At 33.4% G+C, this 26,748-nt stretch overlaps 1 protein-coding gene across 1 annotated transcript in view; it reads right to left on the bottom strand.

Annotated features, from left to right (window-relative positions):
- Positions 1-1,180: 1,180 nt before the first annotated feature.
- Positions 1,181-26,748, bottom strand: part of LOC111060915 — a 126,725-nt gene continuing 101,157 nt past the window's right edge. The window contains exons 2-5 of the mRNA XM_039438196.1: positions 21,054-21,119; positions 16,867-17,400; positions 4,794-5,223; positions 1,181-3,251 (exon numbers count right to left, since the gene is read on the bottom strand). Of these exons, the coding sequence (XP_039294130.1) occupies positions 3,175-3,251; positions 4,794-5,223; positions 16,867-17,400; positions 21,054-21,119 (1,107 nt within the window). The 3' untranslated portion in view covers positions 1,181-3,174. The remainder of the gene's footprint in view (positions 3,252-4,793; positions 5,224-16,866; positions 17,401-21,053; positions 21,120-26,748) is intronic.

The raw sequence follows: 26,748 nt of genomic DNA, 5'->3' as shown, positions 1-26,748 counted from the left end.
GAGCTTTCTGTCCTATATCGTATCGTGACGTGTCGTCCCGGAATGTGAGTGTGAGTGCTGTTATCAGGTCTGGCTGCAACTGTCTACAACGTTGATGGAAAGATACAATTTTCTAGATGTTCAATGTTTTTGAACGGGTAGTATTATAGTCAACTGTCTACTAACGTTGATGGAAAGATAAATTTCCAAGATGTTCAATGTTTTTGAACGGATAGTATTAATTATAGTCAACTGTCTACTAACGGAAAGATACATTTTCAAGATGTTCGATGTTTTTGAACATTATAGTCCACTAGACAGCTGATTTATGATGAATAATTCTATAGTCTGATTTTTACGGTACTGTAATATTGGCGTATTAAGGAGGCTCCTTTCTCCTTTTATATTATCCTTGAAATGCAAAATTTTCAAAAACCTTGTATATACGTCGGCGCAATTTAAAAAGGAACATACCTGTCAAATTCATGAAAATCTATTACCGCGTTTCGCCGTAAATGCGCAACATAAAAACATCTAAACATTTGAACATTCAAACATTTAAACATTAAGAGAAATGCCAAACCGTCGACTTGAATCTTAGACCTCACTTCGCTCGGTCAACAATGTTGTGATGTTTTTCAAACTGAGGTGTTTCAACGTTTATATTGCTCAAAAATGTAATGTTTTCAAACAGTGGGGATTTTCAACCTTGAGGTGTTCTAAGACTAACATTATAAATCTTCCCACGGTTATGTAGAGAAATTATTTTGAGTTTGGTGGTTGTGTTACAGAGAGGTGGTGGCATTTTTCATTGGCTGTTATTCTAACTTTCATAGCGGGTTTTGAAATGGCTTTTAAAATTTTATTGACACTGATAACATTTGAATAATATAACTTATATTCAAAAGCAACGACTGAACTTGTTCTTTATCTAATATAATTCAACATCTGTCACTTAAGAAGTTCATTCAAAGTCATTCAAGATAGACATTTATATAGCAGAAAATGTCAACAATACTCCAGTTCAAACTGGATAATATGCTTAGTAGATATTAACATTTTCTCACCAAAGGTGAGATGTATATTCTCAAAGGATTATAGTTTATAGAGGGTTATTAATCCAAAGGTGAGATGTATATTCTCAAAGGATCATAGATTATAGAGGGTTATTAATTCATACTAGAAATGAATAGTCAATTACTTGATTATGTAGGTTTTTATTACAAAGTTCATCCTTGCGATAGACAAGCTTAAAAATCAAATCAATATCACAGTGATACAATAATATTACAAGAAACATAGACTAGAATTAATAATTTAACATAATTCTCGAAATTTACTCATTCATCCTTACAATATTTTACAATTATCTACAAACCTAAACTAGGAATGGAGCAAGTTAGAGCATGGATATTGAAGATTATGATACACATATTTTGACTTCCATTTGGATAATGGTCCACATTGCTCAATAGTTCTATACCAGTACACAACCTGTTATTATCTGATTAGATAATTCTATGTTTTTTATTAGTAGATAATACTAATTTAGTATTCAGTGTTATACTATACACTGTTTGAAGGTATTGGTTGAGTTTTCAACAAATTTTTGTGGCTTATATAATAATAGTGAGGTAGTAGGAGGGATGTAAGTCATGTTTCCCAATATAATTTTTCACAACTTTTCCAAAACATGATTTTCAAGCATAACTCTGAGTTCACAGGAATGAAATTACATTTTTGTACATAAGCTGATGTTCGTGAATTCAATTTTAATAATTAATTATTGTATAAAATACTATAATCATAATACAATTATGACATTGGAGGAAAAACTAGGCTGAGCCTGTACTACTTCTCTCCAAAAATTTTGATAAAATGTTAATGTTGTCCAAAAGATAATTGAAAATATCATGATTCTCATTTCAAATGAATTTAGATCAAGATTAGTTTAAGGATTATAGAATGTGACAAGAACATATTCTATAAGGAATATGAATATGAACAGCAGCAGAAATAATTATGAGTACCTATATTGAATTATTGAAGTGACAATCCTGTTGAGGATTTTCAAATAATCACGCGAAAATATTCGGAAACTGTACACTTGGAATACTGAAATTATTTGAAAAACATTGATGGAAAACCATAGGATTCATGCAGAGATTCAGTAATCACTCATGAAACTTATCAATTGATCTGACAAGGATATTGAATACCTTTGGTAATGTCTATATTGTAATATATTGTTATATTGGTAATGTCTTACAAAACAATCTGGACACATCAATAGATAGTATATTAAATTAATCCAACTGTCTCTTCTCGATATTCAGTATACAACCAAATTAAATTGATTGCCTAGTCATTATAATTCTATCAAAGTTTATGTAATTTTCCAGACCATAATTTACACATTCATAAATGCTGAGATCCACAATCTTATAAAATCTATGCAAGTAAATAATCATAATCATATCATACAAGATTTATTCATTTTATATTTGAATTTACTAGACACTAGACCATTTATTGGACTTGAATTTTTCTTTGTAATATTAAAGAAATTCACCCATATTTATAATGAATCAAAATATTTTGTTATCAACTTTATAATATAATTCTAATCCAGTTCAGCATAGATAGATTTGAATCCAGGGATCTTACAATAAATCGTGATCACCCTAATTACAATAAATGAATATATAAGTCATGTCAGAAGACTGAAATTCTTTTGATAGCAAAAAAGTGCCTGAAATTACTCAGGTGTGACCTGAAAGCTCTAACACCAGACCTGAGCCAGCCAGGTCTCTCATGTTCGATATTATATTATTATTATCATAAAATACATTCGATTTAGAAAATCTTAAGTTGTTTATTTCCCATGTATACTCATAAGAATATTATTTTTACTGGAATGAGTCTAGTTCATCAAATTATTCTAGAATCTTCTTGCTGTATTTCTAACAGTTTTCAAATACACTGAGATGTAGACTAAATATTTACAATAATAATCATAATAAGAGTACAATACATTATAATATAGTAGTGCTTAGGAACATAGTCATAGTTTATAAATAATGTTTAATTGAGTTTATACACAATATTATCAATGATGCAGTCTTGAAATCCAACTTAAACAGTCACGTTGTACATGAGGCTGGGTACTAGGAAGCTAGGCTGGCCCAGTGCATGTCACGTGATTAGAGGGTTGGCCGTGAATGTTGGTACGCTTGTCTTTGACTTGTCAGTCTCTGCGTTGTGTGAAACAACTGCAACAAAAAACAAACAAAATTAGTTGATAAATCATGAGATGATGATTGATATTTCATATGAAGAAACAAAGTTTTGTATTTACAACTTCAATTCAAGACTGGGACTCATAGCCAAGCTTTCAAGATTGGACAACTCTTGATGGTAGCGTGGCATTTCCTACGGTGGCGTTTCCTACGAACCCATAAAGCGTGGCGTTTCTTATGAACAAAAATTCAATTGTGGCGTTTCCTACGAAGAACTGCTACCTGATCTCATACTCACTACTGCAGTGTTCATACGTTTTTTAATCTCCAATTAGTATGTTTTTTGAAATAATGTGGATCCATTCTCCATTCTCTTCTATTCATTTTTCCAGTGTTCGTCACTTTAAGATTCAATTAACTGCTTTCATCTTCGGATGAAAATGCCGTAAGCCGAAGTCAAGTCAAATTCATTGATTCATCGGTTATCCCGATAATAGCAATGGAATAATAAATCGAAATTCATGATCAATGAGAAACATGCAATTGCTATTCCTTTGAATCCTCCTGATTGAGCTATCAATAAGGACCAAGCCACACCAAGCGTTTTTCAGGCGTTTTCAGACAATTCGACAGGGTAGGAAAGTCTCTGATTGGCTGATTATCAGCAGATTCCCGAACGTCAACCCTATCAGCCAATCGGAGAGCTTTCTACTCTGCCGACTCGTCTGAAAACGCATGACAAACGCTTTGTGTGGCTTGGCCCTAAGATTTTTATGAGTTGAATGTATACAAAAACATTCTATACGGTATTATTAGTACTGTATTGTTACTGTATACTACGGGTTAAAAAACACATGCTAGAGAGTATTATTAACGCACATTTCCAAACTCAAGCAAGTACATGATAATGAAAACACTGGGATATTGTCAAAAAATTTTGACAATAGTGGTTTCATTATCATTTTATCATTCATCATTTACAATCAACTTAAGGACAGAGAAACAGACTACAGTCTAAAACTTCTTTTCATCCAAATTTCATAAAATAAATTGTCCATTTGTTTTTAATCAGTTTTTAAATATCAAAATTCAAAATTCAAAATTTTCAGTTTAGTCATTAGTTTTGAAGTGAAAATTGAACTTTTTGAAGTGAAAGTGAAATCTTAACCTTATTCTTTTTTGAAACTTCTATTTGTAAAAATTTGGGAGAAGACAGTTTTGGGCTATGCCTGTTGTCTTCTCCCAATCATATTATATTTATTATAATTATGATTTGTAATATTGTCAATGAAATAAATAAATAAATAAAGGTTATGTGCGACTTTTCAATTCCTCACTAATCTCCACATTGGAACAAAACACAAACACTTGAATCAATTAATTTTGAATTATGGATAGATATCATAGCATCTCACCAGCAGCATTATCTCAAGTACATAATGTTTTACACGCATATTTTACTAAGACTATTGTATGCAAATCTTTATAGAATAAAGAATATTTTTTTTAATCGACAAAAGATATGAAGACGGACAATAATATGAGGAAGTTCTAGAAAAGCATGAGTAAACTCACCTTTATACAGGTCAGCCGTTAGATAATCGTCCTCAACGAGCTTCGAATGAGGATTGGTTTCCCCTCTCGTCCTGCACGCCCTTACAACCATAACCACTATTAGCACAGCCAACAGGGCAGCCAACCCAGCGGCAACAAACTGCGCCGTCATTTGCCGCGTCGTAATCGGCTGCAGCTGAGGGTCACTCAGCTCTATGTCTGCTCTCGAACTGTTGAGGACTCTGAGGAGGAGTGAGTTTGAGGATGAGGAAGAAGAGTCTGAGGAGAAGGATAAGTCTAAGGAGGAGGATGAGGGAGAGGAGGAGAAGGCGTTGAGGAGGGACGGATCGTCAGTCTGAGGTAGGATCACGTTCTCGATTCCCTTATGAGTGTCCACGATTAATTCCTCACTTTTTTGTTGTTCCAGTGCACTGGGATTCATGAGTTCCACCTGGAACAAAACGTGAAAAATTTATTAATTCATTCATGAAAAGTGAAAAAGTCATTCATAAGCAATAGGTTAAATTTATTAACTCAACACAACATCAAAAGGGGAAAATTCGTTCATTGTCAATAGGCTAACTAAACAATACGGGAGGATTCGGGAACAGGAATATTTCTAAAACTGCTCCAATTCCTGATATAATAATAAACAAAAGTTTGGAGGTTAATGATACATGATTCCTGATATAATAATAAGCAACAGTTAATGATACATGACAAATTCATTGATTAATTCATTATTTGTCATCAATTTATCAGTTATGAATTTAATTAGTAATTGATTTATTACAATATCTCAAGTCTATTATGGGATAATTCCACAACATCAATATTCAATCACTTTTTGCTATTAGAAAAAACTGCTAGTCGTTTTTTCTAATAGCAAAAAGTGATTTAATAATAAGCAGTTCGTGATGGAAAACAACATTGAAGAAATCAATATTCACTCTACAAACTTAATCATTTACAATAGATATTGTTACCGGAAGATTCAACATGCATTTGCCTGAAACTGCTGCAATTACTGATAGTATAATTAACAGTTCCAAGGTGAACAATACATGAGAAGTTCATTTATCAATTCACTAATTGGCATAAAATCATCGATAATGAATACAATAAGAGAAGATTTGCCAAAAACTTCTTCATTTCTTAATTTTGATTAAATGTTTCAAGGTTGTGTAATGTATTTCATATACATTGTAGGAGTTACAGGTGTGGTCCACATATTATAGAAATAGTAAGAAACCAACAAGGGAGGTAATTGACCTAATTTGATAAATTTTATAAGTCTTATAACACACTGTTTGGTGAGACACAATAGGTGTTGGAGCATGTTTGTGTTTCTTTCCGAATAAATTTGTAATTTTCCACTATATCATAGTGTTCTCATCAATTGGATATGAAATTCTGAATTATTATTGAACAAAAACTCAAATCAAGGGCTTTCAATCCCAATAATCCTTTTGAAAATCAATGCTGTTGTCATTGAAATAACTCTCAACTTGTTTAATTGAATTTATGTTGGAAAATTCATTACGGTATGTGGAAATATCACTTTGATAGAGTATGCCACTGGAGTTCTATGAAAGAACGCCAGAAAGAGGTAATAGGTAATAGAATAATGTAATAATTGGGATTGTATGTAAAACACAAAAATAGAATACTTGAAAGAGAAACATATGATAAACCAATAAGATAATTGGAAAGTTTGAGAGAGATAGTTGAGTCATTGTCGAGAATAGGCCTACTGAAGTTTGTCAAAAAACAGAGTAAAGAAATTCTTGGAAAATAAAGAAACCTTGAGTGAAAATATGAATAACAATCTATGAGATGCTGGAGAAAGAAAAAAGCGAAATGTTGAAAAACTGGCTGAAAATGTTGCAGGATATAAAGAGGATGTGTGGAATAGCTCAGATAAGAAACAAAAAAAAGTTGCAAATAAATAAGAAACTATCATTTTTCTTGCGTAGCCTGTTATTGTTCCCACCAAAGCCGATGTAATATTTTGGAGATTTTCTGAGAAGTGAACGTTCTTGGCGCCATTGTGAAATCCGCCCTCTTCTGTCATTCCATATCTCTGATACGAAATCCCTCGCGCCTACAAACTTCCATTTCAACTTATCTGAAATACATGCTGAAACTTGGGCCAGCTCTGTAGAAAGCTTTAGTTTGCTCAATCCCGGATAAAAAACTCTGAGAACTACGTGAGCGAAAGAATAGAGAGCAGAAATCGAAGAGATTTCAGTAAACCATATTGATATTTTGCTGTAGTTTCTCAGCTTTCTCATTGCTTGATATGAATATAGAATATTTATTCCGCCAAAATACAAGATATTTAAGACAAATGTGAATAAGAAATCTTTGGCACAGCCAGCAAAGTCAGGCTTGTGCGCTAGCTGTTAGTTCGTAAAGAGAACAGTACAATGTAAATAATACTGAAACATGAAAAAAACAGCGAAGGCAAGATAAATGAAAATAAAAAGTAGCCTACTAATAGTAATTCTAATAAATAGTACAATAATTATAAAGGAAACTAGCCGTCAGGCTCGCTTCCTGGATCGTCCAAAAGTAAGATCAGCGGGCTCGCTTCGCTCGCCTGCATTTTTCATTTGTGCATGCTTCATTCCATCAGAAAGTCAAAGTACTGAGAAAACGCAGAAAAGCTGAGAAAAACGTTGGGAAAATGCTGATTTTGGGCGTATCTTTGATGAAATATTAAAGTCACCTCATCACAAAATTTTTAGACCCTAGCTAAACCTCTGTACCAAATTTGAACATTTTCTGTCTATTACTTGATGAAAGAACTGAGAAAACGCAAAAAACCGCTAATTTCTGGCGTATCATTGGCGTTATTTCAAATTCCTTCTAACACAACATTATTACATCCCAGCTGAGCTTCTGTAGTAAATTTGAACATTTTCTGTTCATTTGTTCTCGATAAAGCTGAGAAAGCGCAAAAAACTCTGGAAAAACGCAGATTTTGGGCGTATCTTTGGCGATATTTCAAATTCCTTCTAACACAACATTATTACAGCCTAGCTGAGCTTCTGTACTAGATCTGAACAATATCTGTTCATTTGTTCATTTGTTCTCGATAAATCTTAGAAAAAGCAAAAAAAAAAAAAAAACGCTAATTTTGAGCGTATCTTTGACGTTATTGTAAATTCGGGGCGACGTCAGTATACACCACCGTCAAAGTCAGACACATCCATCCTAGCACTGAAATTCAGTCTTGTTTCGGCGGTGGCTGTTTTTGACGTTCTTGTGCTGAAAAGAAGTGTCTTGTTTTGGCGGGGCGAGTCCGTGACTAATTTCTCTACCTGGAAAACAGTCTCTGGTTGTCGCTATCATCTCTTGTCGGCTATGCAAGTTTTGCGGGAAGAATGGCGAGGACGTAAACTGGTTTGAATTTTGGCACAGACTGTACTTTCTTGGAATTATTCTATTCATAACTTAGTGTGACTGGAGAAATAGTGTGTGTGACTATTCATTGGACAATACTCCTGTCTGACATTGTCTCTTATCTCAACCTTATTTAGTTCTATTGCTTCCTCTCTCACTCTCTCTCGCTCTCTCTCTCTCCCTTCCTCTATCTAACCATCTCTCTATCACTCCTGCGCCACTTTCTCTCTCTCACACACACACTCTCATCCTCTCTCTCTCTCTTCCAGTCGGGTGTTGATGAGAAGGATATTTTATATCCTTCAAAGAATCGACAATTATTTGTTGAAACACCGCCGATTTATGAAGTTACATCACATTATTATATTATCGTTATTCTTATTGCATTCTATATTTATACTCATTTATTAATTATTTATACTTTGTGAAATTCGTTGAATAACTAGCATTATCGTCATTCAATGTAAATTGGTGTAGGCCAATAAGCCAGTATATATTGTAACATACATAAATAAAGAAATCTAATCTGATCTAATCTATCTCTTACCCGGTTGTGTGCTAATGGGAGCTATACTACTTTACAGAATTGACACCTTTTCACAGAATTGACAATTCAAATGGCATTCAATCTTCATTCTCATTATTAAATTTTTCATACAAGGAAAATAATCGTTTATATAATACTGTCATTTAATAAGCAATACTGTCATTTTATGTAAATCAGTGTATAAGGTTTATAGTTTATAGTTCACAATATTATTATTGTAGGATATTATTCTATAAATCAATATCCTGTTATAAATCAATAACTTTTATTAATTTCACACAGTGTGAAATAACATTAAAATTGCATTCTACATTCATTGTGATTAGCAATATTTTTAATACTTCTCTCCTTTCTTTTCCCTGAGGGTTTTGTTATTATTTCATACAATGCTTCAGACACATTATCTTCTACTTATCTTGAATTTGTCTTTTCCATGCCTACATTCCTAGATTTTCTGTGTCAATTAATTATATTCATTACTATTAACTCTTGCTTGTAATATTGTGAATTCCCCCATTCCACTGAGTAGGATTGTATAATATAGTTGATGTAGCATCGCACTGGAGGGTTGATAGTTGAATGTGAGAGAGGGCCGGTTGTGCAAAAAAACTAAAGCAGCAATTCTATTAAATCCTCTCTTCTTCACTTTCTCACTATAGGTCTATTATCCCTCAGAAACACACTCTTGTAAAATATACAATCCCTTACACTGAGAAAATAATTTGACTCCTTCAATTTATGTGCTCCTCACTTGATAATACCGCCCATTGTTTTCACAATAATATTTATTGATGAACGAGCGTTAGCAAGTTCTTACTTTTTACTAAAGTTAAAAGTTGTTGTCGGTCTGTGGGTTTGTTTGTTTGAATGTACTACAATAACTTTAGAAAAAGTTGATCCATCAGCTTCAAATTTTGAACACGCACTCTTCGAACCTTTTTACAGGTCAAGTTTATTGAACAACAAAATATTTTACTCACTTCTTCGTCCTTTCTCAGGATATAAAAATAACATTGAAAATACATGAGATAAAATAACTTGCTCCTGTGTGTCTGCCTGACTATTATCCTTCAGTAGCATTCGCGTAATATTAATGATAAATTTGTGATGGCAGTTGCTATGTCGTTGGTATTATTAATTTAACGAATTTGAATTTTGATTCTGAATCATTTACCCATACGGAGAAACCTATGAAGTTCTATGGATTCACATAGGCCTACTGCTTAATATTAATAGGAAAAGAGCTTTATGTTCATTTCCAAAGATAATTCGACAGTGGGCTCCACTGGGAATCCTATTCAAATTAAAAAAAGGTTTTGTAGGTAGCTTCAAAATTTTGGTCTGACATATCGGTTCCGCCACATTGAATCAAACATTTTTCATGGGATTGTTTTAATACAAGATTCAAAAATAGAATTACAAGAGATAATGAATGGTGGAAATCGCCCATCAATTTATATCAAACCGTTTCAAAGAATATTCACATTTTAGTGTTGAAGTTTTTGGATATCTGTGATACAGGAATATTGCTCGCCTAGAAAAGGATAGATTATTCATCACATATTCTCATTATTATCGTTCCCTAGCAACCTGTGTTAAGCGTTTATATAGTCGTTGCTGAGAGAGATTTCTGTGTTAGATATATAACCGAATAATACTATATAAATACTATATAATTGTACTGTCCTATACTATTGCAATTTCTGTTCATATGTTTAGATGTTTTTATGTTTATATATGTACATCTGTATGTGACCGGATCTCGAAAACGGCTCCAACGATTCTCAAGAAATTTCAAACAAAGTAGGTTTATGATTCGATTGCACTAGGTCTCAACCCTGGAATAACTCGCTGAAGGTCATCAAAAGGATAAATACGTCCTTGGAAAAACAGCTGGAAATTTTGTCGTCTGTCGATACCGTAATGGAAATGAGTGAACAAGTGCATGTGTGGGATCATTCAGCTGATCTCACGAAAAGAAAAATTCAACAAGAAAAACTTATTCTCGTTCATTTCTCTTTTTTTTAGAAAACATGTTTAGGCTACTTCAGAAAGTCCAAAATAGTAACTAGATTCTGTTAGTGTAGAATAGTACATAATATATTAACAAATATTGTAGCAAAAATAGTATATCATTCTAAAATCGAATTCATAGTACCGTATATATATTTGTAATTTATTGATAATGTGTTTGTTTTTTGGAGTGTGAATAAATTGTTATTTTGATGAGTGATAGTAGCTTAACCTGAATTTTGATTTGGACTGTAGTATAAATTTGAAAAGGGACAGTTTTGGGCATAAGCCTGTTGTGCCTCCTCATATAACTGTAAAAATAATTGTACGACTGAGAAAATGAATATAAACTATAAATTCAATCTTTCGTTACAAATTTTCTATGCTTTCACACTCCAGAGCAAAGCTCGGTTCCCCGATATTATTCGACTAAACGAGTGACCCAAATGAAGGGATTCAAAATAAAAAAAAAATGAAAAATGGGAATGCGAAAAATATTATAATAATTGAAATTCCAAAAATTATCATTTAATTAAGAAACATCTATGGCATTAATAATTTTCTGAAAACATTAATAATTGGCAATAATAATTAGCAATATAGCACTAATAATTTTAATTTTAGATGACTCTCTCCTGGTTTATTGAAATCTGTGTTGGAGATTCCTCAGTGATTGTTGCATCATCTGAGAAAACCCCGTGAAAGTAAGCTCTGTTCGAAATTAACAGAATGCTCAAGTATAGAGATTTAAAAGAAAACAACCATTTCATTTAATGTTCATTGAAATCGACCATATCAGTATTTACTCATGAATTACCGGTAGCGTATTGTTAATGTATTTTTAGAGTATTGTTAAAGATTTGAGAAGATAATATGAGCATCTCTTTGGTTTTTCTCTCAATGATTGTAATGGACGGCTTAATTGTTTTTAGATAATTATAAAAAAATCACAGATTATTGACCGAACGTAGAGAGGTCTATGTTTTAACTCGGATTTTCTTTTGTCTGTCTGTATGTAACGCAATTACGGCCAAACGCGTTGATAGAATTTGATGAGAATTGGCAGGAGTATTCCTTTTTCAACTCCGCGTCGATGTATACACAAGGTTCTTTGAAATTTTGCATTCTAAAGATAATAAAAAAATGAATTCGTCCATACTCTGAATTATTTATAATCAATCAGCTACAAGTGAATTACACAGATGTCTGGAAAAGCCGTGTCAATTTCTATAAGGTCTACAGTTTCAATCAAAGACCTTGGAGAGATATGCATCTTTAAGGTCTTTGGTTTTATTATTTTGTTTCTCAGTCATCCTATTATATTAAGAAAGCAATTTCTGCATATCTGTTTATATGTTCATATCTGGTTACCTGGTTATTTATGTTCAACAGATCTCAAAAACTGCTCTATAACGATTTTCACGAAATTTGGAACATAGTAGGTTTATGATATAAAAATTCGATTGCACTAGGTATTATCCCTGGGAAAACTCGCTGAAGGACATGAAAAGATAACAACTATGCATCCATGGAAAAACAGATGATAATTTCGTCGTCTGTCGAAACAGAAGATGCGTGTGTGGGAGAGAGACAGAATTATTTCTAGCTGTGTAAGCAATCAGCAAAAATATTATCTAGAAATTTTAATCGACTCGATCAATATAATCTGATCAGTTGACATGACATGATGATCAATCTAAACTAGAGAATATCATAATTTTCAAAGCTATTCATTATTTGACAATTTCGAGTGAAGAGTGAGTGTTACTTTGTTATTCAATTTGGTTTGTAAATAATCTAAATTAGAAGTTTTTTGTTTTTAAATTTTTGGACTGAAAATTGAATTTGAATTCAAGTGTATGGAACATAGCTTACTTTCTGGACTATTTATAGTGTATAAATCAGAATTCGGGGAAGAAACAGTTTTGGGCTGTGCCTGTTAGTCCTTCCCCAATCATTTTAAAGAATTGTGTTCTGTTTAACAATAAATAAATAACGAGCGAAGCTCGGTGCCCCGATATTGGTATTATTATGCGTGCCCATCATTATCAATATTGTCACTTTGAAGAAAAATAATTCAATATTGTTAATTAAAAATAATCAAATGAACTAAATAATACTGAAGAAATTATAATATTATTTTTATTGTAAAAAATTAATTCTCATCAGATGGAAAGATTATCACAGAACTGGATGAATTATAATATTATCATATATAGAATACAAATTCAAATGTGAACTGAGTTTGTTAACTTTTCAAACAGGTGACATCAGATACTTGTGGATGATAAATCTGCGTGAGGTCTACTGTTCACAGAACTACCAGTTACATCCCAGTACAATTATCTTGTTTCACAATCTAATATCGGGACACCGAGTTTCGCTGGTTATTTATTTATTGATAAACAGAACAAAATGATTGGGGAAGGACTAATAGGCACAGCCCAAAACTGTTTCTTCCCTGAATTTTGATTTTGAGGTCGTGTTTATATTTTACAACTGGCTATACGTCAGTTTATGAATTTCGGGGATGAGATATTTTGATTTTCCACAGATGCACTCGCTCACTCACTTTATTATCCACAGACGACGAAAGTCTCAACTATTTTTCCAAGGATGAATTATCATTTTAATGTCCTTCAGCGAGTTTTGCCAGGGATGAGATCTAGTGCAATCGAATTTTTATATCATGAACCAACCATGTTAAAAATTTCGTGAAAATCGTTAGAGCCGTATTTGAGATCCATTGGATTTAAATAACCAGATATAAAAATAACCAGATAAACATAAAAATATATAGAAATTGCTCGCTTAATAGAATAGGATTTCTAAGTAGTAGAGCTCATAAGTATCGTAATCTTGCCATACAATAATTGAAGTTGATTCCATTCAACTTTACTATACTTTTCAAAGTTTTTGTATTCTACTCATTTCCATTAACAACAAGCTCACATATTCAATCTTCCAGGAATTCTATCTTATATAAATATGCCTCTACATCCCTATATTCCAAGAGAAGGGTATTTCTATGTTGAGGAAGCACATACTAAAATTAGCTTATAACAATCAGGTAGTTTTTAGGGAATATGAAAAGATAGACCCATTGTCTCAAAGGTCTATTGCTGGTTTTCAAATAAGAGGAAATTCAAAATGAAAACCATACTAACAAATTTTATTATCTTCAAAATACTCAATGTTCGAGTATATTCACCCTCCTGTAGACTACATTCAACACAGTAGAACCTCTATAATTTGTAGCTTACGGGACCAAGCGTTTAATACAAATTTTGGAGGGTGACGAATATATATCAAGCTCTGCAATATCGAGGCTGATAGAACCAAATTCGAAAAATTGTATCGTGGATACTGATCCCATCATTACCCATAATCAATTCATAATATAGCCTCTATGAATGGATATTAGAAAATATTGTTAAATATTAATTTGACATACTTGTAAAAGATTTCAGAGATCAAAACAACTGTTAATGAGCGAGTTCTTTAACCCAGGGTGTCTCTAGTTATATTATTATATGTGAATCCATAAAGCTTTCAATGAACTCATTACTGGAGTTATCAGTTACAATTGCATATTAGTGTATTTATCTTTATGGGAATACTAATTACAGTGTTTTTGATGGCAAAACTACGAATTATAAAGTTATCGAGAGGTTTCAGTGTACTCAATAATTTTGACAATAATTGAACTATAAAGTTAATTTATTTTTGTTTTGTGTCAAGAAATTTACTAATAGCTCTATTATTTATGCTCCAAATAAATGCAGAAAAGAGAGACAACTGCACAAAATAGGAATAATACAGTTACAAGGTAAGTCATTGCCCGATATTACTATGGAGAGAGATAGAAAAGAGTGATAGGTTTCAGAAATAATTGTCAATGGTCTTGTTAAGAATAGCCTACACATGGGGATTCATCAAACAAGACAGCTCTGCGTAGTACAGTCCGTCCAAGAAGTGTAACCCAACCGTCCTGTTTTGGAAGTGTCAGAGATTCGATGTGTCTGACTTTGTCGTTTCTGTACGAATGTAAAAGTGTCCGGTTTTGGCGCCTAACGCACACGCCAATTCGAGACTCTTTCAAAACAGTCTTTCCCTGTCGCTGGCGTACGGTGTCGATGGATGAGATAGTCGCTGTCCACTCCTGTCAGGTTCTGGGTGTGTCGGAGGACGAAGGTGGCGCGTACCCTGTAAATTCCTGCTAACACAACATTATTGCACCTTAGCTGAGCTTCTGTACTAAATTTGAACATTTTCTGTTCATTTGTTCTCGATAAAGCTGAGAAAACGCTAAAAAAAGCTGGAAAAACGCAGATTTTGGAACCCAAATCCGTTCTTTAGTGCGCCTCTAAAGGGCCAACTGAACATACCTACCAAATTTCAACGTTTTTGGTCCGGTAGATTTTTAGTTCTGCGAGTGAGTGAGTGAGTCAGTCAGTCAGTCAGTGACTGAGTGCCATTTCCCTTTTATATGTATAGATAATAAGATACTGACTCAATCTTCACTTCTTGAACATTACATTGTTTCAATGCAAATGCAATCATTGCATTTCAATGAAGATTAAAATGATCTAAACTTTCATTATTCTAAGTATTTTTTTTAACCAATAAAATTTATTCGATCAATTAAAAAATAAAAAATTTGTCAGTCTGATGTGGCCCTTCCTTTCGACCGTTCAATTATTGTACTAATTTCGAAATGAACCTTTCCTTTCGACCGTTCAATTATTGTACTAATTTTGAAATGAATAAGTGTTTATTCACCGATAGCTCGCTATGTTTAAATTAAATTAGTTGCAAAGTCCGATCTCACTAGGCATTAAACCTGCAATCTATGTAGAAATCAATCTGGAAAAACAAATTAATTCAAACTCGCTATGTTTCGTTCAACTGCTCATATGAAACCTGATAGAATAGATGAAATTTGAATTGATTTAGCCTTTAACTCTTTAACCTTCAAGCTCGATTATGATTGTTTCAATGTGAAACTTCTCTCTCAAACTTGGAAAACTCAACACCCTCAATATTTTAAATTTCCCGTTGAATTCCGATAATGAAGGTAAAAGTCATCGTCAACAACCCCTCCATTTGTCAGGATTTAGATAAAAAGGTGTCTAATCCCTTGAGGAGTCTATTATTACCCTTTATTGATTCTGTCTCTGAACTTCCAGTCTACAGATTGACTGTCTGGCACAAACGTACTGATAACCAGCCAGAGTTTACACTGAAAATAGAAATTCATTACCAGCATTTTACTGGGCATTGATAAGAACTAATATTGGTGTGCTTCAATGATGGCAGATGGGAGACTGTGTTTCTCTTCCTTATTCTCTTTTCACTATATCTTTCTCTCTCTCACACTCACTTTCTCTTTTTCTCTCTCACTATATCTATCTTTACTCTCTCTCTTCCTCACACTCTCTTTCACTCCCTCTTTTTCTCCTACTCACATACTCACTCTCTCTCCCTCTCACCATAATTCTATTTTTATCAGCGTTGTTATCTTATTTGGGAGTGACGGCCAACGATGACTGATGGTGTTTGCTGTTGCAACTAATTCCAAACAAAATGGGGAGCGAAGCCTGTCAAATCTTATCTTAATCACGTGACATGCAAGAAAACTGAAGAAATAGAGAAAGAGAGTAATGGTAAGAGACAGAAGGAGAGAATGTGAATATTAAACAGAAAGTAAGAGAGAGAGAGTGAGTAAGAGAGTACAATGAATAATTATTATTTTTATGAAATAATTATGAATTGATAATAATTATTCAACAATGAATCAAAATAAGGAGAGAACTAAACGACATTCATGATAATAGAAGTAGTGATTCAGTGGAGAATATGAAATATATGTTGATTTGTGGGGGAATGTTGATAATTAATCAACAAAAATCAATATTAGGAGAAAACTGGATGAGAAGGATGATGGAAGAAGTGATTTTGTAGGAGAATATAGGATAAGGATGATGCTAATAAAGAATAAGGAAACAGTATAATGTAGTACAGTATAAAGAATTGAGGTTGTGAAGGTACAAAAAAGTGAAGAAAAAGGAAGAATAGGAGTGAATACACGAGTTGAATTATGAAGAAAAATTAAATTGAACTAACCTGTACATGGAACTGAGTATCAGGCCACAGAGACAAGGCGACACATGTAGACGACAAGAGCAGGTTTCCTCTGAGTCCACCTCCAGCCACCTCCCAGGTGACCAGGTACAGCGCTCCCGGATGTCTCGCCTCCCAGGCGATCTCTGCGATCACCACCGCCTCCTGGTGAATCACGGACACCTCCCTCAGTCTCCATCCCTTGTCCTCCCGTCTCTTTATCTCCTCTGCAGGTCCGTATATGGTCGCCAAACCACTGCGGTTTACCACTAACACCCTCACCATCCCACCAGTCGGGATCCTTGCGGATCGGTCCAGGGTTTGAGTGATCTGTCGCCAGGAACTACCAGGGTGTTTGAGGCGTCGCATAACTAGATAGACCCAGGGTCCCTCCAGCTCGGGCGCTGGTTTCGGCCATTTTGTCTCGTGGCCGTCGTTCATGAGCACCTCCTCGCCACGTTGCACGAGGACGGGAGCTCGTGGCACGTAGTTGCTCGCTTCCTCCGCAAAGTGACAGGCCGCTTTGCAGCCGACATCCTACAACAAAATGAACATATTTTCAACAACACTTCGGAAAGGCTCGGAAATCACGTAAGCCAGAAGAAAGAAGGTGCATAGGGAAGCCGAGATTGGCCTAAAGATAACTGCCGGAATAGGATCAGCTCAAGATTCCAACACAGCATAATTCATGAAGACGACGACGTCAAAGACTTTGTCTTCAAAGACATCTTAGGAAATGATATAAGTATTACTGTAACCACAGATGGAATTAAATAGAGAATGCATTTATTCAAATGCTAATCAATATATTATAATTATTATTGAACGAAAATCCTAAATAAATGCTGCAAATCACCCCGAAGACCTCTGCTACTGCAGACATTGACAACAGGGCTAACAGCTAGATGGAAATTCGATGTGAACTATTATCCAAAAAATTTATCCAAAAATACTTATCCAAAAATTTTTTTTGATAATAGTTCTCATCGAATTTCCATCTAGCTGTTAGCCCTGTTGTCAATGTCTGCAGTAGCAGAGGTTTTCGGGGTGATTTGCAGCATTTATTTAGGATTTTCGTTCAATAATAATTATATATTACTGTAATCCATAATCGATGGTACTAATGATTAATACTGCTATATCATTAAGAATAATGTATGCTTTATGCCATACCGAATTTTAAAAATTGACAATTGGAAAGTAATATCCAGATACCCGTGAAAATAAGTAACTCCAGACGTTCTCAATGTACATGAGGCGATCTCTGTGGCTCAGTTGGGAGCGAGTTGTGACTCAGTTGGACTGATCTCAAGAAGAATCATTTAGAGCCAGCATCATTTATTTATTAGAATTGAAATAATTATAATCATGATAAGCATTAAAAATCTTCAACCGGACATAATACTGGATTTCCCTGAAGAAACCTGGCCCAGCTACAAATTGTGTTCTTGTTGATTGATTCTTCAGAGACAAAAAAGTAGTCAACAAAATAATTTAACTTAGTTGGGCTGCACTCTGACAGACAATTCCAAAAAGGAAATTGCCAACTCATTGAACGACTTCCGCAGATTTAGTGCGATAAAAACGATTCGGCCGAGTTTCAATCTCTGATGCCAAAACGCCATCTTGACATGAACGGAACTGAAGTGATTCCAAATCACCATTACCGTTTGGCGACTATGATTTTTCAATTGGTTGTTCCGTGACTACATTTTTTGTTGCGTCAGTTATGAACTTGGCAATAGTTGCGCCAAATTGAAATAGACCTGATAGGAGACCACCCACTGACTCATTGTTGATGAGTCATCATAATATTGTGAAATATTTTAAAATCTAGTCTCTACTTGAATTTTTTTAGTATAAGCACATTCAAATTACATCAACCCATTCTTTGGACATTGTTACAATATATATTAACGTTTAGTCGAGAAAAAGTTTGTTGTTCTCTTCCAATCATTATTGCAGTATAAATAATTTTCAAGTGTTTGAATATGTTGTTATATAGCCTGAGGAATAAATATGAAATATAGTGTTCAATCTATATTATACACCAATTTACTCAAACATGAATTTATCTGTCAGATTTGAGTTCGAGATTGTAATTGTAATCGGTCTCATTAAAATAATAGCTTATTCTTCTACATGAGCATCATCTATTAAAATTTGATAATTTATAAACTGAACATAATTTTCCACTACTTTTCCAATTATCATTAATGGAATAACTTATATTTTTCATTTATTTATTTCATTTATTCTTTTATTGTATGAAACACTATAATCATAATACAATTATGAGATTGGAGGAAAAACTAGGCTTAGCCTGTACTATTTCTCTCCAAAAATTTTGATAAAATGTTAATGTTGTCCAAAAGTTAAGGTTATGTAGTCACACACTGCTTCGTCACTTGATTTTCGGTCCAGGAATTCAAAAATTCAATTGAAAAATTGAGAATTTTGAAGTTTGATGTTATACTCTAAATGAATCACAGAATGTATCACAATAAATTAAAAACTTTAAAAATATTGCACTTATTTGAAAAATTTGAATACAAAATCAAAAACCTACTCACTATTAGTTATATATTTTCAAGGTTGCAATGGGGGTACATTAGCTTTGTGAAAATTTCCCTCGATCACAAGATTTGTGGCGCAAATCTGTGCCGATTTGAGAGATGAGTTGTGTGACGCTTTGAGGGTCGAACACGTGGCTGATAAGACGACACAAAACTCAGCCAGGGGTTGAAAAAACGATTGAGAGGTTGATGAAGGTGCTTGTGGGGGATTGCAGCAGGGAGGAACTGAGAGTTTATCTGGGATACCGTACATAAAGAGCAGAGGAAGGAGGAAAGAGAGTAGATCTGGAATAAAGAGCGTAAAGGACAGAGATGGGAGTAGAAGGAAAAAGAGTTTATCTGGGATACCGTACATAAAGAACAGAGGAAGGAGGAAAGAGAGTAAATCTACGATAAAGAGCGTAAAGGACAGAGGTGTGAGAGGTCGCATTAATATTGAAGCAGTGATCTGGAGTTCACAACTTCTTCGTTTCATTCTATTCTTTATCGTCTTTTCTCAGCGCTTTTACTCGCTGATTGTTTGTCTCACATCAAAAATCACCTCGCAAACTTGTAGCCTATATATTGTGTCCTATCTTATGCAACTACAGTTCCATGCTCAAAGGGAAATAAGGTGTATTGAAATGAGTGAGTGAGGATTTTCTTGTTTAGCTGGTTTTCGTTGGAAGTAAGGTGGAATATGAGAATAATAGCCACATAATAGAGTTTTCCTAATCTATTTATAGTTAAGTAGAGTGTTTTTCTGGACATTTCCGTGATATTTTGTTAACTGGATGTTACTATATATATAATCAATTGTTTAAATGTGTTGAGAGATTTAGCCTGCTGAATACTCAATCAATCAATCAATCAATCAATTTTATTGGAAAATAATTTTTTACAATGTTGGGTCCTGCTAAAACCATGGGTTTTTCAGCAGGTGCCATACCAAAACAAATTTTCACAACTTTAAATTAAAATAAAGTACAAATAAAATAAAATTAGGCTATTTGTCGTGAATACAAGAAATGAAAAAAAAAACTCTCCATAATATTAATTTCATTCTACAATTACAACATTCAATGATTGGGAGAGAATCAACAGGATGAACCCAAAACTGTTTCTCTTCCTAATTTTGATAAAAAAAGTCTAAATGAGGTTTTGTAAACACTTTCATAAGAATCACAAAAATTTACAGTCCAAAATCACAATACCGTTTATACTAAATATTTTGTATCTGGGTTGATTAGAAAGATTGAACAAATGATTATTACACTTGGAAATGCATTAATAAATTGGAAAATGTTGAAAAACTTGAACAAATGATTATTAAACTTGGAAATGCATTAATAAATTGAAAAATGTTGAAAAACTTGATAAATTTTTGAGAAAGCTAGAAAAATCACAGAAACATTCATCACAAATATTGTCATGACTGAATTAGGTATTGAACGGGTTTCCCCAATTTTCAAGTTGTACAGAAAACACAATTCATCTTCTACAGATAGCATGACGGCAATGTTTGGATATAATTGTAGACTTTTTACATTTGAAACGATTCTGGCATACAATACAAACCATAGAGGGAAATCAAGAGTCACAAAACTCAGAAGTGAAATAAAAAAGAGTACTTACGCAGTCTGAATTTTTCAAACAGAGTTTCTTGTAGCTGAATTGCAGTCGTTGACAGCTTTTCCAGCACTGAAACAAACAGAAATTCAAATTAATACATATTTTTGGTTGAATTTCTAGTTTATAAACGTTGGAAAAAATTAAGGCCCTCAATAATGAAACATTCTCTTGATCTAGTATGATGATATTTTCAATTTATCCTATCCTTATTTTGAATCTGGAGTGTGTGTACTCTACAAGCAAAGTTGCTATTCATCAACCAGGAACATTTGAAGTTGTGGGTAAAAACTCATCTTTCAAAGATGAAATCTTCTTCTTTTGATATTCGTATATGATTCATATCTATGTCACCTTCCGTGTAGTCGTTAAGATGTGATGGATATCCCTAGAGAATAGAAATATTTTGGAGTATCACATCGACTTGAATTTCAAAATTATTAAAAAGAGGGGAATTTATTTGTTATTAAATAAATAGAAAAATAACCTATTTTTTAGACATTTTATTAATTTATCAAAATTTGGGAATGGAATAGATTTGGGCCAAGCCTGTTGTTCTTTCCTAATCATATTTATATGACTTGTGATTCTGTCCACGAATAAATAAATAAATTAAATGATTTTACTCATTATCAAATGAGTGGATTAAGGGGGAATATTTCTTCACCATAAATATAGCAATTTAATTTTAATTATTTTATTTTCATTTTATAGTCTTTTCTCTGCACGATATTAATTTGTTGATTTTTTTATGATTCTGCTGTTCTAAAGCTTCTATTAGTTAAATTTAACATAGATGTTCTGCATTATATCAAAATATTATGTTTTTCTTTCACTGTTTTGCAATTCTCACCACCTAGAAAAGTCTTTCTTTCTACTGGTGATGGCTGGATTTTATATTTTATTTCATTTTATTCAAGTATATGTATGAATAGTTATGTTTATTTGATTATATTTTTAATCATATGTTATATTATAAAGAGTTTGTAATGTCTTGAATATTCTAATTGGCAATAAATGAAATTGAATTATATAAAAAAAATCAAAATCGTTCATTTATCCTTAATAATAATAACAAAAGATGAAAACTTAGGAATTAGAAAAACATTATAATAATAATACACAGTTATATTAATTCACAGATGGAGTGAAGAAAGAAAAGCTGCATTTTCTCAGAGAATGAAAAGCTGGAGGGCGAACAAGAAAACCGCCAAGTCTAATAAAAATCGATGATCATGATTTTACTCAGCGTCTTCCACTTCGGGAGCTCTACGATTAATAATAATAATAATAATAATAATAATACACAGTATTAAACTAAATAATACAATAAAAATAAGGAAGGTCCCCGCAAGGTTGAAAAAACTGTGCGCAGAGGCCGAGTGTTTGAATATCTAGATATTTTAAATTTTCAGGAAAAAAAAGATGAAATAAATTAAGTTAGTGAAAGGAAACAATAAAAAAACTGAAAGAAAAATCACTAGATTTGAAAAGAAAAATACTAAACTTAAAAAGAAATCAAAAACCAAGAAGAAAGAGTAAGAAGGAAAAGGGGAGTAAGAAAGGATAGGGGAGAAGGCAGAGGGAGACCGAATTAAGTTTTATTTCTCAAGATGAATATTGGAGAGAATAAGAGAAAATTTGCTTGGCTTTTTGAAAAATTTATTGAAAAGACGACCATAGATCTAACCAGACATTAAAAATAGTCATTGATAATGATTGATAAAACCTGGAAGTTTTTGGCTGGAACTATATCTACGTTTTTCCAATAAATAGTACTAAGTTTATTACAATAAAATCTGGAATTTTTATTGGATGTCTAACCGTGCTGAGAGGAGACTGTCCCTGAATTAGTCGATAAATTCAATCGAACTGACCATTCACTTATCGAGTCTCGAAGTATACGAACATGAAATCCCAGTAGAAAAACATTTTACGAGCCACTCGCACTCCTGATAAATGAAAGTGACTTTGGGGAATCGGATCCCAAACGGCAGTTGTTATTATTAGCAGGTTGATATCGACATAATTCCCGGTCTGCAAGCGTGTAGATAAGGTGTGTGCTTCCTGTGATATTGCATTGCTCATAAAACCTCCTCGATATGATGGGAGAGAGGGGGTGTTGAGTTCATTGCGAAGGGGTGACACCCTCAAATCGAGTCCGAGCACTTATATCACGAAACCAGCTATAATTTAATACAGAACTGATGGGAATCCACGGTTCAGTGGGTGCGATGCAATAAGTTATTTTACACCAGTCGTATTTTTAAAATGTTGCCTGGGGTTTCCCCAAAATATCCGATTTACAGCTGCAGTTGTTTTTTCAAGCTCATAAACAACTGCTGTATCCCATCGATTAGCACTTTATTTTTGTCATTAATGCGGTTTTATTAAGTGGTGAAATGATGAAAAAGCATTAATTGAACTGAAATGCTTCATAAATCCTACAATTTATATTGGCTAATTTCTATATAAAAAAAGAATTATAGTACCCTTTAAAATTAAAACAATAAATTAAAAATACAATCTATCTATCTTTTTTTTTATTTTCATTCTATTATTTTATCAATTCAAAGGGTACTATAGTTCTTTTATATATATATATATATATATATATATATATATATATGATATATATTATATATATATTATATATATTCATTTATCATTTACAATCACTTAAGGATAAAGAAACATACTACAGTCCAATATTTCTTTTCATCCCAATTGTCAAAATAAACAAGGAAGTAGCCCTGAATTCATGAATTTGAATTTGGAAAGATATTGCTAATTTCTCTTCATCAGTAGTAGGATATTGAGCACGTGACAATGAAAAAAGTTTGTTATGAAATTACAATAGGGTATTTCTCTCCTTTTGCAGGAGGATATTTAACACGTGACAATGAAAAAACGTGAGTTATGAAATTAAAATTGGGATCTAATACTAATCAGGAGGAATAATATTGGGACAATTTTCTACAGTAAAACAATCAACCATTGAATTCTCTCCCATTAGGATATTAATAACGTGATAATAAAGAAGAAACTGATTCATGGAATGAAAATTTATTTTAGGTTCTAATCAGAAGGGACTAAATTGGGAGAATTTCCACAGTTTAACAATAATTTATTTAATCTTCTCCCTTTTCCCAATACTCCCAAATATTAATATTAGTTAAATATTCCCAATATTTAACTTGATAAACTATTACTCCAAAACTTTTTTTGCTCCAAAATTGGAGAAATTGTTGATGTATTATAAATGGAACCAGCTCTGTTGAGGATCAGTAGGTCTAATCTACTCCTGGATTTGATAATAGTAAAACGTTCAAACATGGTGAACAACAACTATCGGTTAACGGTCAATTTTTTTCAGGGAAACTCAAAATTATAATGTCTGACTTGGCGACGTACAGTCTTAATAGACACGAGAGCCTCTCCCTTCATTCGAGATTTCGTCTATAATGGTGTCCAATTATACATATCATACACTCGGCCTACCGTCTATAAACTTGCTTCTGCCATTAGATGATGTTCCTTATCAAGGAGTATCACGTAACCAGGGAGAGTGGGACTCTACAATTATGTGAGAGAGAGTGAGGGAGTGAGAGAGTGAGGATGCAGAAGCGACCTCAGGCTTCCACAGTAGATGGGAGGCGGCAGATAAATAAAAATCTGGATAAAGACGGACTGTATACAATCTAGGTGGCACTAGTAGCTGAGGATTTTAGGTTGGGGGAGAGAGATAGTAGCGACGATCTTAAAAATAAGGGGTTGTCTTGCTTACGGACGGATGGATGTAATAAAACAAAAGAGTACAGAATCCTTTTATCCACCTTCATTAGTACTAGTACGAGAGTTGGGCTGGCGAGAGATTCTAAAATAAAAAATAGAGATGAAAAAGCTCAGCTCTGCGTTGTTCTAGGGTTGATAGGCCGGTCACGGTACCAGGCTACCGCCTACGTTTAACAGCGTAACACTCACATATTCATACAGTAGATGAGAAAAATCATTGTTAATTTTCTTACACTGTAAAGGTGGAGAGCATTTGTATTCATGCCGTTCACCTAGCTCAGCTACAAGCGCTGAATTAGAATGCAATAGTTTATTTCTCCAGGGAATACAAAGTTGATCAGAGTTGTTTACATATAGATTCTTGATTGGGCAGAAGCTGTAAATAAGGTTGGCTGGATGAATTCCAAAAGAAATTTGGAGAATGATTCAGGCTGAAAGATTAGATTGATGGTGACTCCAGCCATACATAGTAATTCTGGATTCAACTCAGTAGTTTGTAAACATGAGTTTCAAATTGTATTCTAAACAAAATTGGCAGGGGAATAAAGCTATCAGAAATCATTATTCCTACAGAATTCCCGTTCATTGAAACATTGAAATTCAAATGTGTCATATTTCATGACAAGATCTGACCAGGGAGTTATCGAATGTGAATAACATTACATCACAAATTGAATTCTATATTTCTATACTACCTGTATCTGACTAGCTGTTGAAGTATTTTATTTTAAGATTCGATAATTCGATTCGTTGTAATCCTATGATACTGTTGATCGATATCAGAACACTCATCGAATATAACTAGTAGTTCTGTGAACAGTAGACCTCATGCAGTATTCTCATACACAAGTATCTGATTGAAACTATAGACCGTATGGAAATACAGCAATAGACTGGCTTCTCCACACATCTGTGTAATCACTTGTCAGCTGATTTATGATGAATAATGCTTTAGTCTGATTTTTACTCTAATATTGGCGTATGAAGGAGGCTCCTTTTTCCTTTTCTATTATCATTGAAATGCAAAATTTCCAAAAAAACTTGTATAGACGTCGACGCGCAATTAAAAAATGAACATACCTGTCAAATTTCATGAAAATCTATTACCGTGTTTCGCCGTGAATGCGCAACATATAAACATTTAAACATTAAGAGACATGCCAAACCGTCGACTTGAATCTCAGACCTCACTTCGCTCGGTCAATTAATCATATTAAAGTACTATTTCATTCACAATCATATTATCATTACTGTCAACTAAAATGATAATAAGAATATAATATCCATCTAATCGACATTATTGTATTTCAAGAATCCTACAAGAACGAGTTGATATCCTGTGAAACCTTGAATTCTGTACTAAACAAAGACGAAAAACATATTTTTATTTTTCAGGCAATCCTACAAGAACGAGTTGATATACTATGAACCCATGAATCCTGTTCTACACAAAGACGAAGAGCAACTTTCCATTTTTCATTGAACATATGAATTAATTTGGCTGTCATATTTTCATCCAGAGTAAACGCTTCCCATATTCAGTTCATAACATCAACTTATCGCCTTTCTCTCAGAAAATGAGGAGCAATATAGAAACAGGTGAGAAAAGCAGAGTGTAACATAAACATTATAATTCTACGTTACCTGAGCTCATACCGCTCACATATCGCGGTTCCCTTGATAAAGAAATATGACAAACCTGTTGGAGAATAAAAGCTGTTCCATACTTCCTACCGGCGAAAAAATATAACAAACGATCCCGAAAAAGTTTAAAAAAATAGACTATGCGGGCCCCGCATCTATTTGACCGTGTAAACATCTAACAGGTTAATGTATTTATTTGCTGAGAGCTGGCCAACAGTTGGTCCCTTTATTTATTCATTTTGAGAGAATAAATTGTTGGACA

This window comes from Nilaparvata lugens, chromosome 11 (assembly GCF_014356525.2).
Source record: "Nilaparvata lugens isolate BPH chromosome 11, ASM1435652v1, whole genome shotgun sequence".
Taxonomy (NCBI): domain Eukaryota; kingdom Metazoa; phylum Arthropoda; class Insecta; order Hemiptera; family Delphacidae; genus Nilaparvata; species Nilaparvata lugens.
This window is presented reverse-complemented; position numbering and strand designations above follow the sequence as displayed.